General features: G+C 41.1%; 1 protein-coding gene across 4 annotated transcripts in view; it reads right to left on the bottom strand.

Annotated features, from left to right (window-relative positions):
• DCLK1 (doublecortin like kinase 1) overlaps window positions 1–14688 on the bottom strand; it is a 337117-nt gene extending 322429 nt beyond the window's left edge. For all 4 annotated transcript variants that reach the window (XM_029936850.1, XM_029936851.1, XM_029936853.1 and 1 more), the window contains exons 1-2: window positions 14655–14688; window positions 13211–13605 (exon numbers count right to left, since the gene is read on the bottom strand). In XM_029936850.1, the coding sequence (XP_029792710.1) occupies window positions 13211–13586 (376 nt within the window). In that variant the 5' untranslated portion in view covers window positions 13587–13605; window positions 14655–14688. The remainder of the gene's footprint in view (window positions 1–13210; window positions 13606–14654) is intronic.
• Between the last annotated feature and the right edge of the window lie 286 nt (window positions 14689–14974).

The following is a 14974-nucleotide window of genomic DNA, read 5'->3' as shown; positions in this document are numbered from 1 at the left end:
TGTGGCATTTACAAAAGCCAAAAATATTTGCTTTTAAGTAAAGATAAAGACAAAGAAAATGATAGTTAAAAGGAAGAAAATAAAGCATAAAATTATCTTTGGATCTGACCAATGCCTACTGAAATATCAGAATATGGTAATTTCTTCCCTGAAATGTTTAGGTATTTTGGGAATCTTGGAGAAATGGGATACTTTCTGTGTATACATATTAGATTTTTAAGATACTGAAAGGTCTATGTATTATTTTATTTTAAAAAATCACATATATATTTGTAAATTTATTATGTTGCTATTATACAAAGTATGGAACTAAATGTTCTCTAACAAAGTTTATTATTTAAAAATCTGCAAAGTCAATTCTACTTGGCCTTTGGCTCCCATTGGGAAATTATAGGATTTCCACTTAAAAGAAATAATCTAGGGGCACCTGGGTAGCTCAGTCAGTTAAGTGACTAGCTTTGGCTCAGGTCAAGATCTCACGGTTCATGGGTTCAAGCCCCACATTGGGCTCTGGGCTGATAACTAGCTCAGAGCCTGAAGCCTGCTTCAGATTCTGTATATCCCTCTCTCTCTGACCCTCCCCTGCTCACGCTGTCTTTCTCTGTCTCTCAAAAATAAATAAAAAACATTAAAAAAAATTTTTTTAAAGAAAAAGAAATAATCAAAGTCACTACTGAAAACTTCCAGTGATGTGGTACCGAACTTCCTGGTTCCAGGCCTGTGATGAGTGAGCTAGGAAAGTGTCCCTCCCTAAGATCCTAAATTGGGAGATTCTAGAAGCTTGTTCTATTTCCCCCTAAGTGCTGGAGCATTTTCATTGGCTCAGAGTTGTGACTTATAAGTTTCATATGTGACATCACTTAACCTCAGTCTGAAAATGACCTAATCTCTGGTTACTACCTCCTCTAGAACGTCTTTAAGCTTCAAAGGTGGTATATTTAAAAGTATCTTGGGCACCTGGGTGGCTCAGTCGGATGGGCGTCTGACTTCAGCTCAGGTCATGATCTCACAGTCTGTGAGTTTGAGTCCCACGTCGGGCTCTGTGCTGACAGCTCAGATCATGGAGTCTGCTTCTGATTCTGTCTCTCTCTCTCTCTCTCTCTCTCTCTCTCTCTCTCTCTTGCCCCCTCCCCTGCTCATGCTCTGTCTCTCTCTCCTTCAAAAATAAATAAACATTAAAAAAACTTTTAAAATGTTTTAAAACAATAAGTGAGAGATACCTATAAAAATTTCATTTTCCAGATAATAGTTTCTTATTAAAAACTCTAGCAATTAAAATTTACTATTGTGAATTATAGTAAAAACTGCAAAAGACTCAAATATATATTGAGGCCTCTGAAAATAAACTGAGTAAAATTAAATTAAAGATATTATTCACAGAATAAAATACAAAGTGTCTTCTGGATGTTATATTTTACGAGCCCATCTCAAATTTACACAGCAACATTTCATAACCTGCCCAAAAGGCACTGGTTTAAGAAGACAATTTTGATAGTGCTATTAAAGGCAAGAGAAAAGATTCCCCAAAGGTACTTTGGGTCATTCTTCCATGGAAGTCATTCATAATATAATTGTAAATAAAAATAAGCTTACAGAAAATAAAATTTCAATGTGTATGTCACGCTTGTGGAAAATGTCAATTTCTTAAAGTAAAAGCAACAGAAAAATAACATAAAGAAAAAAATTGTGAGAGCCAAAATTTTACATTTAAAACTGATATAAATGAAAAATAGGGAAACTAAAATTAAAAGGGGAAAACAGTCTAAATTATCTACACAGAACAACAGGTTACTATAATGTGCAAAGCTTATTATAATTTACAAAAGTATAAGGTACTAAAATATATGACAAAGAGTAAAAACAAAATAAAATAGAAATAGAAAACACCACTAGGGGCATTATAAATTAATAACCGTTTTTGAAAGCAACATGGCCACCTGTATTTGGAACCCCAAAAATGTAGATTCTCATTGCTAAAAATTTCTCCTAAGGACATCACAGAGTAACAAATAACAAAATTGCAACAAGTACATACAACATTCACTGTAAAAATTAAAAATTAAATATAAACTCCTAAATCTTCAATAAGTACAAAATCTGAATTTGCCACTGTGGGGAGTGAAAACAATCTCAAGTTACAAGCTTATTTTTAAAAGAGCTTAGGAAGCAAGATGTGTGAGGTGTCTGGGTGGTTCAGTCAGCTGAGTGGTTGAGTGTCTGACGGCAGCTCAGGTCATTATCTCTCAGTTCATGAGTTCAAACCCCGCATCAAGCTCTGTGCTGACAGTTCAGAGACGAGCCTGTTTCGTATTCTGTGTCTCCTCTCTCTGCCCCTCTCCTGCCTGTGCATTCTCTCTCACTCTCTCTCTCTCTCTCTCTCTCTCTCTCCCTCTCTCTAATAAATAAAACATTTTAAAAAAAGAAGAGAAAAGAAAGCAAGATGTGTAGGAGCACCTGGGTGGCTCAATTAAATGTCCAACTTCTGCTCAGGTTATTATCATGTGGTCTGTGAATTCAAGCCCCTCATTGGGCTCTCTGATGGCAGCAAAGAGCCTGCTTTCAGATCCTCTGTCTCCCTCTCTCTGCCCATCCCCTATCTGTTCTCTGTCTCTCTCAAAATAAATAAATGAACTTTTAAAAATCTTAAAAAGGGGCACCTGGGTGGCTCAGTCAGTTAAGTGTACAGCTTCAGCTCAGGTCATGATCTCACGGTTCGTGGGTTCAAGCTCCGCAGTGGGCTCTGTGCTGACAGCTAGCTCAGAGCCTGGAGCCTGCTTCAGATTCTGTATCTCCCGCTCTCTCTGACCCTCCCCTGCTTGCGCTGTCTCTCTCTCCCTCTCAAAAATAAATAAAAAACATTAAAAAAGATTTTTTAATCTTAAAAAAAAAAAGATGTGTATTTGAAAAGATTTCACCAAAAGGGAGTAAGTGATAATTGCTATATACATGATTGAGACAACCCTAACGCAAAAGAGAAAGAAATCACTTCCCACTGAGTGACTAATAAAGAAGAAACGGAATTCATGCTGGCCTCGGAAGTGAGGGTAAGATTTTTCACTAGAGAAAAGAAAGAGGACAGCATTTCAGATAAAAATAAAATAATAATATGCTCTACTACACAGCACAGTAAAAGGATTGCCTGTGAGATATTACTATATCTTTCTCAAAAGACCCAGGTTTCAGAAAGCTTGCATTGGTTTCAGTGTGAAGGAAGGCCTGGAGGTAGGATATGGGGAGGGAGAAGTCTAGAAGCTACTATAACAGACCAGAAGAGGAGATAGAGAATTGAACTTCACACATCTGCACTGGGGGCAGAGAGGAGTGGATGCTATGAGGAGTACTTAACAGATAGAATCAGTTGACTAGATGGCAGAGACTGGCAACGGTCTGGATGTGGGACCCAAAGGAAGCTGGGTCAAATGATGAAATTGAAATGATAACATTGAAACTTTCATTTTGGTTGACTTTCCATATACCATGATAGGTAAAATAGGAAAGGAACCAGGTTTGGACTTGATGCTAAGGAAAAAATTCATTTGGTTGTGCACATACTAAATTCAAAATTCCTAAGAGTTGTTGAAAAGTTCCTAAGAGTAGTTGAAGATTCCCAGCAAGCAATTAAAATATAACCTGGAGTTTGGAGGGAGACACATGTGGCAGCTGCAGAGATGGGATGGAAGAAAACATTCTAGGAAACAATGCCCGGCTGGACAAGAAGAACCGAGGGCAACCTTGGTCTTTAGAGAGTGCCCAGAGACGGGGGAGTCACTGAAATCAGGTGCCTGGGGCCATGGAAACTGAAAGGTGGTAGGTGTGTGGCTTGAAGAGATTTAGACATCAGCATCCAATGCTCCAGGGACATCATTGAGATAAGGATTCCTAAGAGATCACTGTCCTGGCCACCAAAAGCCACATGTGACCCTATAATGGCCACTTTAATTGGGTAGTGATGCTGGCTTGCTTTCATCCATCCATCCATCCATCCATCCTTCCATTCTCTTTCCTCTTTCTTCCCGTTATATATTGAGTACTTACAATTACGTGCTAGGCAGTGAAAACTCCAATGGTTCCCTGAGTTCTAGAGACTTGGATATAAAATAAATAAGTATATTACAGTGTCATGATGCTAATTAAGGAGTTGAAGTATGATTGCAAGCTGAGGAAGTATAGACAGCATTTACTAATATTTCTTATCACAGAAGAGCTCTGGGTTTGAGAGTCCAGAAAGACCACAGCAAGAAATTCTTAGACTATGGGAGATTTGTGTATCTGTTGACTAAGGGAAGAGGATGAAGACACTACTGGCAGAACAGGTAATGTGACTGTCTGCCATGTAGCAGACCCAATTCTAACCCATGCTATTTATTTAACCTGCAATCCTTGACACAACCCTATGAGCTAAGTATTAACACACCACTTACCACGTGGCACAATGATGCACAGGGAGATAGGGAGCTGGCTCAAGGTCACATGGCTAACAAAAGTGGAGCCAGGATTCAAATGCAGGTGGTCTGACTCCAGATCCATAACTTAACCATGACATTATGCACCTCAGGAGGGCACCCGTCTTACAGTCCTTGTAGGAGAGAAGGAAACTGGGAGACAGCAGAGCACAAGCCAAGAGTGCAGCCAAGCTCACTGCTGAGTGTATCAACAGGTAATAGGAGACACGGCCAGAAGAGAAGGAAGGGCAGGAGGAGGGCCACTGAGAGGAATCTAAGAAACACTGTGGGCTGTGTTCTATGTGTGCGTGGAGAGCCATTATGAAGCAAAGGTATGGCACAAAGTGGTATGTCTGTGGCCAGGCTTATATAGGCACGAAAACTAGTTTAAAGGCTACTGTATGGGACACATGTATGACCTAAAGAGAAGCTACTGGATGGAAAAGCAAGGAGGTGCCTGGGTGGCTCAGTTGGTTAACTGTCCAACTTCAGCTCGGGTCATGATCTCACAGATGGTTTGTAAGTTTGAGCCGCGCGTCCGGCTCTGCTCTGGCAGCACAGAGCCTGCTTCAGATTCTCTGTCTCCCTCCCCCTCTCTCTCTCTCTCTCTTTCTCTGTCCCTCCTCTGCTCATGCTCTCTCACTCTCTCTCTCTCAAAAATAAATAAACATTAAAAAAAAGGAATGGAAAAGCAGGAACAAATACAGATTCCATAAAGAAGAGAAAAACATTGAAAAAGAAAAACCAAGATACATAATTTTAGCTTAGGAGCCTATTGCAATAGTACCAGCAAGAGATGACAAGTGTCAAGCAGTAGGAATATGAGGAGTTCTTACTTAATTTTAAATGTTTTTACATCTTTCAAACTTTCTACAATGCTCACTGTATAAAAATGTATACAGCACAAAAAACAGTAATATTTTAAAACAGTGATGAGGACTTGAAAACTATAATAACGATGGTGGAAAGGACAAATTGAAGAAACATCTTAAGCAGGATCAACAGAATTTAGTGACAGCTTGGATTTGAGGGGCGAAGAAAAGAAGTCAAGGGGGATGTTAAGTTATATGGCAACATGATTCCAGAATGCGAGAAGAGGAATGAATTCTGGGAAATGGAAAAGAATGAGGTCATGTTTATGCATGTTCAGTTTGAAAGGGCTAAGGACGAGAGTATCAGTTAAATATATTCAGGTGGGGGGAGTGCAGAAGGACAGTCTTATCATTATTTGGAAGAAATGGACCTTAAAAGTGGTTAACATAATCAGACTTGATGTCAGCAGAGTAGATCTAAAGACAGGTAAGTGGAGGACATCTATGTTTAAGGGTAAGAAAAGGAAAGAGGGAAATTACAAATCACCAGTAGAACATCACCACAACAATTGCTGTAGACAAACTCACCAGTAAATGCCAAAATTTATGGGCAAAAGCTTAAGGAGAAGCAAGACATTCACATAGCCTCAAAGTTTCTTCCCCAAATACTTATTAGCTAGAAAGGGGAAAACAGTAACTTTAGAGTGAAGGTACCACCTTGCCCAACTGATCACGATGAATCTCACCAGTAGCAAGACGCAGAAGCATCCTGCAGCCTGAGATGATGCACTGAACGGAACACGGCATCATTTTTGTGGAATACTTGCCATTCACAGATAACTTCAATCTAACCATCAGCTAAACCCAAATTGAAGGACATTCTACAAAATAACTGACCAAAATGGCCAAGTCATTAGAGACCAGGAAAGACTGAAGAACTGTCACAGCGTGGCAGAGATGAAGAAGATGTGAGAATGCAACGTGTGATTCTGGAACCAAAACCAAAAGGCCACTCGTGGAAAAACTGATGAAAACTGAAAAAAGCCTGTAGTTTAGTTACTAGCATTGTTCCAAGGTAACTGTACCATGGTTGTGTAAGATGTTCTGTCATGGTAGGGCATAGCTCCCTATCTTTATGACAAGTGTATTAAGTCCACATTAATTTCAAAATAAAAACTTTTAAACATGAGTATGGTAGCCTAGAAAAAGGTTAAACGAACCCCTGCCTCACACACTTTACTAATACGACATCCATTAGAATACTCTTTAAAATGAAAACACAGGGCACCGGGGTGGCTCAGTGGGTTAAGCATCCAACTCTTGATATTGGCTCAGGTCTTGATCTCAGAGTTTGTGAGTTGAGCCCTACGTCAGGCTCTGCACTGACAGCACAAAGCCTGTTTGGAATTCTCTCTCTCCCTCTCTCTCTCTCTCTCTTTGGCCATCCCCCTGCTCACACACATTCTCTTCTCTCTCTCTCTCTCTCTCTCTCTCTCTCAATAAATAAATGTAAGAAAAATTTTAATAAAATGAAAACATTAAAATACTAGAAGAAAATGAGGGAAATAGCTTTATAATTAGAGTACAGAGAACCCAAGAAACATGAAAATCAAGCCATGAATGAAAAGCCTGATACATTTGATCATTTCATTTTTTTTTTAATCTGCATGGCAAAAAAACGTAAGAAACAATGTCACTAGATAAAAGACAACCTGGAAAAAATACTCTAAATAAATATGCAAAGAGCTATTATCTTTAAAAGAAAAAAAGTCCTACAAGTCAATAAAAAAAGACCCCAAACTAGTAGGAAGATGGTCAAAAGCTATGAAGAAAGATCACATAGAAAAAGAAATACAAATGCATTTCAATCATATGAAAAGAAGAAAATTAAAACAATAGATATATCCTTTCCTTTTCATAACAGTTGGAAAATAGCAAAACAGTAGAGAAAACATTGTCTTGTTGAGGGTACAGGACACAGCCACTCTCACATGCTACTGGTAGGTGTGTAACTTGGTACCACATCTATGAAGAGGAATTTTGCAATAGCTCTTTAGAGTTTAATGCTTGTACCTTCCTACTACTTCTGGAAATTTGTCCTACAAAGATCCTCCTACATGAATAAAAACTTATATCCAAGGATATTCATTGCAAAACTGCATCTGAAAACAAAGGATTGGTGACAACCTAAATGCCCATCAATAAAAGACTGGCTAAATAAAGTAGGGCACATTTGTATAAACGAATGCTATGAAGTCAGTAAAAAGAACATAGTAGTCCTAGATGTACCACATGATGTATTTATTGTTCAGTGCACTGAGCAAGGAACAGAACTGGAAACACAGTAAGTTACCTTCTGGACAAATGATATGTATATCCTAACATTCACTGGTATCTCAAAAACAAAAACAAGGGGCACCTGGGTGGCTCAGTCAGTTAAGTGTCCAACTTCGGCTCAGATCACAATCTCATGGTTTATGGGTTCGAGCCCTGCATTGGGCTCTGTGCTCAGAGCCTGGATCCTGCTTTGGATTCTGTGTCTCCCTTTCTCTCTGTCTCTCCCCCGCTTGTTCTCTCTTTCTCTGTCTCTCAAAAATAAACATTAAAAAATTTTTATAAAACAATAACAATAACAAAAACTGGTAAACAGTTTGTTGCAGGGAAATTTTAGAGAGTATGTTTTATAACTCTTTAAGAATGAATTTAGCAGGGAGACACACAGATAGAAGAAGCCAGGAATCAGAGAAAGAAATCAGTAACATCACATCAAGGGAAATAAAAATTGCCAGGAGAGCTGGGTGCCTGGAAATTGTGGTTAGAGATTCCCTAATTGTGGGGTGAAGTGTGGATCTATTCCTGAAAGGTTAATTCTGATGGAGACGTGGGAACATCGGACCTCCAGAGTCAGACAGTATCTATGGTGAAGGATGCGGGTCAAGGTGTGACAGCTGAGAAAGAAGGGCGCTCGTTTGTAATACACACACATTTGCTGTACAAATGAACTTACTTCTATCCAGAGGACAACATACCTGAATAGTGTTTATGTTAATGTTTACAGGAAATACCTTGGCTTTCTTTTACTGACATACACACAAGGTTTGTTAAAAGAATGCTTATTTAACACAACAACTAGATGAGTGGATGCCAGGGGTTAGGGAGGGATGAAAAGGGGGAACACAGAGGATTTTGAGGGCAGTGCAACTATTCTGTGAGGTCCTATAATGCTGCATACAGGCCATTACCCCTTTGACAAAACCCACAGAACACACACAAGGCCAAGAGTGAACTCCAACATACAGTGTGGACTTTTGGTGATAATAACGTGTCAGTGTAGATTCATCAGGTGTAACAAATGCACCACTGATGACAACAGGGGATGCTGTTCATGTGTCGAGGGAAGGGGGTCTATGAAAAACCTTTGTACCTGCTGCTCAATTTTGCTAAGAACCTAAAACTACACTAATAATAAAGCCTATTTAAAAGTAGGTGAGGGCACCTGGGTGGCTCAGTTCCATGAGTGTCTGACTCTTGATTTTGGCTCAGGTCATGATCTCACGGTTCATGAATATGAGCCCCACCTTGGGCATGGGCTAACAACGCAGAGCCTGCTTGGGCTTCTCTCTCTCCTCTTCCTCCTCCTCTAACCCTCCTCTACTCAAGCTCACATGCTCTCTCTGAAAATAAATAAATAAACTAAAAAAAAAAAGTAGTGGGGTGGATGGCTATCCCTCAACACATACATGACTGATGCTTGAGCATCTGATAAAGAAAAAAAATCAGTGAATTCTTGGGATTTACATTACATCTTTCTCCTAATAATTTAAAGGTTTTAAATGTTATTCCTTCATTTATCTTCACAACATTTACACACCTATAGTGGAACATAGTGTAAAATTGGGTAGAAAGAGGCAATATGGGAAAATGAGGCCAATTTCAAGGTGAATCACTTGCAGAAATAGGTCGGTAATTCAACTTTCCTTATTAATGACTTCTTCAATGTATTAAGGCCATTTTGAAAGCTTAAAACTGCCATTTATTGTCTGCTCTTACATATGTGTGTATGTGTATGTATACATACATGCACAGAGAGACACACCTATAACCATACATATACAAACATACACACTCACTCATACATTTATATGATTCAGGCAAACAGCTCTGTTGATGCTCTTAAACCAAATTTAGGCATAATAATCTGTGTATGATAATAATTAAAAAACAGTGCAGGGACACCTGGGTGGTTCAGTCAATTAAGCATCTCTGGCTCAGGTCATGATCTCAAAGATGAGTTTGAGCCCTGCATCGGGCTCTCTCTCTGCTGTCAGCACAGAGCCCGCTTCAGAACCTCCGTCCCCTCTCACTCTGCCCACCCCCGTTTGTGCTCTGTCTTTCAAAATAAATTAATTAATTAAAGAATAAAAACCAAAACAGTGCAAGTGACCATGAGACTGCTATAAATAAAGAAACTCACATATGTCATTGTAATTCAGAATTTTTAGTCTGAGGTGAGAAAAAAACAAACAAAAAAACAATTAGAAGTCAAACACACTTGTCACTGCATCCACTAAAAGGATTTAATTTAAAACTCAAACATCAGCAGATTGGAAGGGGAAATGAGAAGCTAATAACATGCACTGACGTTTACATAAAATTAGTATGTAAAGTGAGAGATATGAACCTAATGATGAATATGAAGCAATGGTTTGCATTTTAACAAACTAAGCAAAAATGTAATTGACAAAGAGGCCAATCTAAATGAATTTCCAGCTACTTCAACACTAAGTGCAGCTGCATGCTGGCAGTATTATAAATGAGAAAAAAAAAAGTCTGTTCAAACTGGATTTTTTAAAATGCAGCCAATATGTGAACTTACATACTGTACTGAAGTTATCATTCATTCAATCAGAAAAAACTATTTTTTTCCCAAAAAGGAAATTTTTAACACCAGAATAGTCAATGTGTAGTTGCTTCGTATTGATTGAAGAGAAGCGTATTTGGAGGTAAATGAGAATACTAAAGTGTTGCTGGGAGCAGTATCTGTCATTTCTGGAATTAAGTCAAGATTAAAAACATTTGTTTTCAAGAGTACTCTAATACTGTAAGATTTCATTTAAAAGCCACTAAGAATACCCCGCTTGGTATCTCGTTAGTGGCAGTTATGAGCTTGGGCACCAGCTATCCTGTGTTCAAATCCTAACTCCAGGGGCACCTGGGTGGCTCAGTCGGTTAAGCCTCTGGCTTCAGCTCAGGTCAGATCTCACGTTTGTGGGTTCGAGCCCCACGTCAGGCTCTGTGCTGACTCTAGCTCAGAGCCTGGAGCCTGCTTCAGATTCTGTGTCTCCTTCTCTCTCTGCCCCTCCCCATCTCATGCTCTGTCTCTCTCTGTATCAAAAATAAATAAAATATTTTTTTTAAAAAATCCTAACTCCACCATTTCTTGCTGTGTGACCTTGAGCAGCTCATTTAACCACACGGTGCCTCACGTCCCTCATCATAGAAGAATGGTAACAGCGCCTAGTGCCTGGGATCACTGTGAGAATTAAATATATTCACAAATGCAAGACACAGGCTCCATAACGGTGACTATCACCATTAGCCTTAGTCAGGATAGAGGTCTCTTAGGGCATTCTTGTGTGTTTAAAAAAAATGACAAATGGGGCGCCTGGGTGGCTCAGTCGGTTGGGCGTCCGACTTCAGCTCAGGTCATGATCTCATGGTTCATGGGTTCAAGCTCTGCATCAGGCTCTGTACTGACAGCTCAGAGCCTGGAGCCTGTCTTCAGATTCTGTGTTTCCCTCTCTCTCTGACCCTCCCCTGCTCACACAGTCTCTCTCTGTCAAAAATAAATTTAAAAAAAAAAAACCATTAAAAAAAACCTGACAAAGAAGAGGGTGGCAAGCAGGCCATGATCTTCCTGGCCCTCGTATGTAAAGGACTGCTGTTTCCCATCTTTCACACCCTTTCCTCGGTGGACAGGAATCATGGGAGTATCTCTGGTCACTTCTCAGTAAAGATCAATTCTGGGTGGGAACTTCATTGAAATACACCTCCCCCACCCCACAGCTGCTGCACAAGGGACTCTAGACCCAGTGAGAGCCAAGCCTGGCTGTCTTAAAACGTGTTTCGAGACACAGGCATATTTTCTCTGTATTACCATCAGTCCTCAAAAGGATGGCTTGGTGACTGATCATGCTCCTGACTTTGTATTTCATCTTTATTGAAATAGCCCACCGAAGGTTTCATTTATCCCTGCATTTTCCAAGGTCAGGAAAAGGACAGGGCACAAAAATCAAAGCTAATGCAGAAAGATTTCATGTTCATTCTTCCCCTTTAATTTACTGAAAGTGCCAACTTCTGAATAGAAGGAAGAAGGCCAAGTCTACAGGCATCTTGGCAGGGTGACGAGTCACTGAAAAGAGATGTGAATTCCCACAGAATAAACACACCGAACCCAGGCCCTCCACACCCTCTTGAGTCCAAGCATCCTGCAACCGGACTGGCACTCCCGCCAAGGGATCAAGGGAAGGAAAATGGGAGGAAGACACAGACTCCCCGCCACCTTGAATCCCGTACAAACTCTGGTTCCAGAGGAGGGCAAGAGGGCTCGCCTGGGGGCCATCGAAGCGGGGAGCCCTGAACTCCCAGCTATCTGCGCAAGACAGCGAGGGCATGCTGTGCATTGGCATTCCTCCAGGATCCAGTAAGACAGCAGCCCCGGCAAACGTATCTGGAGTAGAGATGAACTCAGGGTGACGTCAGGCATTTCCAAAACTCTAAACTTCCTTTCCCATCTCCCTCTGTGCTGAGTGCAACTTCATCATGACCCTAACACCTCAGACTTAGGAATTCCAACTTCCCAAATGTCAGCTAGCCTCGTATACACCTTAGCATGAATGTAACCCATTATTTCTCTGCAAGTCATTTTACTTTGCTTATGATTTCTTTTTTTGTTAATGTTTATTTTTGAGAGAGAGACAGACAAACAGCATGAGTGGGGGAGGGGCACAGAGAGAGGGAGACACAGAATCCAAAGGAGGCTCCAGGCTCTGAGCTGTCAGCAGAGAGACAGACAGAGGGCTTGAACTCACAAACTGGGAGATCATGACCTGAGCTGAAGCCGGAAGCATGACCGACTGAGCCACTCAGGCGCCCGTTGGCTTATGATTTCTAAGGTGATTACAGGCGCTCTATGCTGCTCCGTGGGGCTGGTACCTATTCTGTTTGCACACGACACCACACCTCATTGGGGACTCCAGTCCCACTTCCACACGAAATGTCTAAAACAGATAATTACTGTTAACCTAAATTCAACTTTAATAAACAATAACTGAACAGATTCATTCTTTTATATCCTCAAATACCCCAGAAAAACAGCAATCCTTCAAACTCCAAAGGAAGCATCCTATTAGAGAGAAATGCCAGAACCCTAAATTTTAGTCCAGTTTCAACACGACCTTACCACGTGACCACTGACATGCCACCAGAATTGTCTGGGCCCCAGTCCCCAGTGACAGAATTAATGGCTCCAATACCTACATAAGGTTCCCTTCCACTCAAAACTTTCACGATCCATTAGTTATTTTTCAGTTCAGGTAATTTCAGACAGCAAAAGTTCATTTGCATCTAGAAATGAATATGAACGAAGTGATTAAAGATATAAAAAGGGGCTTTTAAAATTAATGTAGCATGGGGAAGAGAAAAGAAACAAGAGAATGCTGGAGAATGAAGACACTTTTCACTCAGTCCATCAATATAAGATGCATGACCTAATACCATTAGTGGTTTTTTTTTTCCTTTTCCCACTACAGTACAACAAAGCGAACTCCCAAATGTGTGAACAGTAAGGGTCACAGCTAAATAAGGCTGCTCTCTCAGAGATCATGTGCAGGTGCCCAGAACAATCTAGAAACCCGAGAATGCACCCTCTAGGGTCCCTTGGAAGTTAGCGCTCACCTTCCACCAGTTGGTCCAGGCTGGAAATCTTCTTGAGCCCATCAATGGTGTAGATTGTTCTCACTCCCTGGGGCAAATTCACATTATCCGACAGAGTTCGGGTCAAGTCAGCCAGCAGCGCCTCAAAGGATCGGAAGCGGTCCGGAGAGATGGCATACACAATCCCTTTGAAGTATCGATCTCCATTTCGATAGAAACGAACTTTCTTGGCCTTCTTCTCAGAGCTGAGGGTCTGCAGCGTGCGGGTTCGGTAGAAGCTGCAGTGGGCGCTGTGCGTGGGGCTTGGCAGCCCATTCACCCGAGACCCTCTGCCGTATCTCTGCGCCTTATCCCGCTCGTCAAAGTGCTCCAGCTCCATATCTCTGCCGAAGGACATGGTGGAGTTAAAGTGGAACCTAGGAGGCACAGAAGGGGGGGAAAAACAGAGACACAGACTGATGTTATTTTAAGACCAGGATTTGAAAGGCTCAGCTCGAGAGCAGCTGGTGGAAATATCGCTGTAGCTGATGATATATTTAATATGAGTTATCAAGTTGGAAGAGAAGGAAGACGACCAAGAAGCAGAAGAGGCAGCCTCTACGGAAACAGCTTATTAATCAACCCAGTTTCGTTAGAAACAGCTCCTCTGTACTGACCACCTACACCCTATCAGGTTCTGGACAGCTGTTATTTCCAAGTCACAACAAACCTTTCCAAGGAGCATCCCTGTTTACAGATGAATTAAATGAGGCTCAGAAAGGGGCACCTGGGTGGCTCAGTCGGTTAAGCGTCCAACTTCGGCTCAGGTCACGATCTCACGGTTCATGGGTTTGAGCCCTGCGTCGGGCTCTGTGCTGGCAGCTGGCTTGGAGCCTGGAGCCTGCTTCACATTCTGTGTCTCCTTCTCTCTCTGACCCTTCTCTATTCCCACTCTCTCTCTCTGTCTCTCAAAAACAAATAAAGAACATAAAATTTTTTTTAAAAATGAGGCTCAGAAAGAAGTCTGCAGGTCGTACAGTTGAGAAATGCTTGAACTGTGACCTCCCATCCATGTTTGCTGGACTGCAAAGTCCAAACCTCCCTACAGCCTCGCCTGCTCACTCCTGCGGCAGATGGAAGATAAGCTTTCCTATTACCATAGGGCTAAAGATAGGTAGTGGTGGTGGGCCCGGAAACCAGAGGGGGTCAGCATTTAACAGTCACATTAAAACGTTTCCTGCAGCTTTGTGCTTCCCCTGGCCAGATGGAGAGCCAACTGAATCAATCCCTGGGTTCTACCAACTTAAGATTTTCCAACACTTTCACATACTAGATAGCAGGGTTTTTTTTTTTTTAAGTGATTTCACCATAACTCCTTTACTGACATTTAGTGCCTCAGATAAGCTGGGTTAAAAAAAGAAGAAAAAGAAAGTGGAGGAGGAAGAGAAGAAGAGGATAAAGAAGAACAAGAAGGGAGAAAACTTACTTCGTAGGAGAGCTTTGCCTCTCCTTCCACTTTGTCTTCGTGGCCGAGGGAATGAGACCTTAGAGACGCTGATCAAGTACATTTCTCAAGGTTACGGGGCTAGTACAGGACCGAGTCTGGGTCAACATCTGTACGCCCCGTTTCCTCAGCAACACATAGGGATGCCAACTATACCGACTTTAGGTATTAATACCTGAGGCACTTGGGAGAGTATCTAGCATGTGATAAGTATTAATGTTGTTTATTAATAAAATCTGCTTTTCTCTTCTTAACTCTGTCACAGAAACCAGTAGGAACAGAATCACCCCCTTTTATGTCAA

The sequence above is a fragment of the Suricata suricatta genome, chromosome 4 (genome assembly GCF_006229205.1).
Source record: "Suricata suricatta isolate VVHF042 chromosome 4, meerkat_22Aug2017_6uvM2_HiC, whole genome shotgun sequence".
NCBI lineage: Eukaryota > Metazoa > Chordata > Mammalia > Carnivora > Herpestidae > Suricata > Suricata suricatta.
This window is presented reverse-complemented; position numbering and strand designations above follow the sequence as displayed.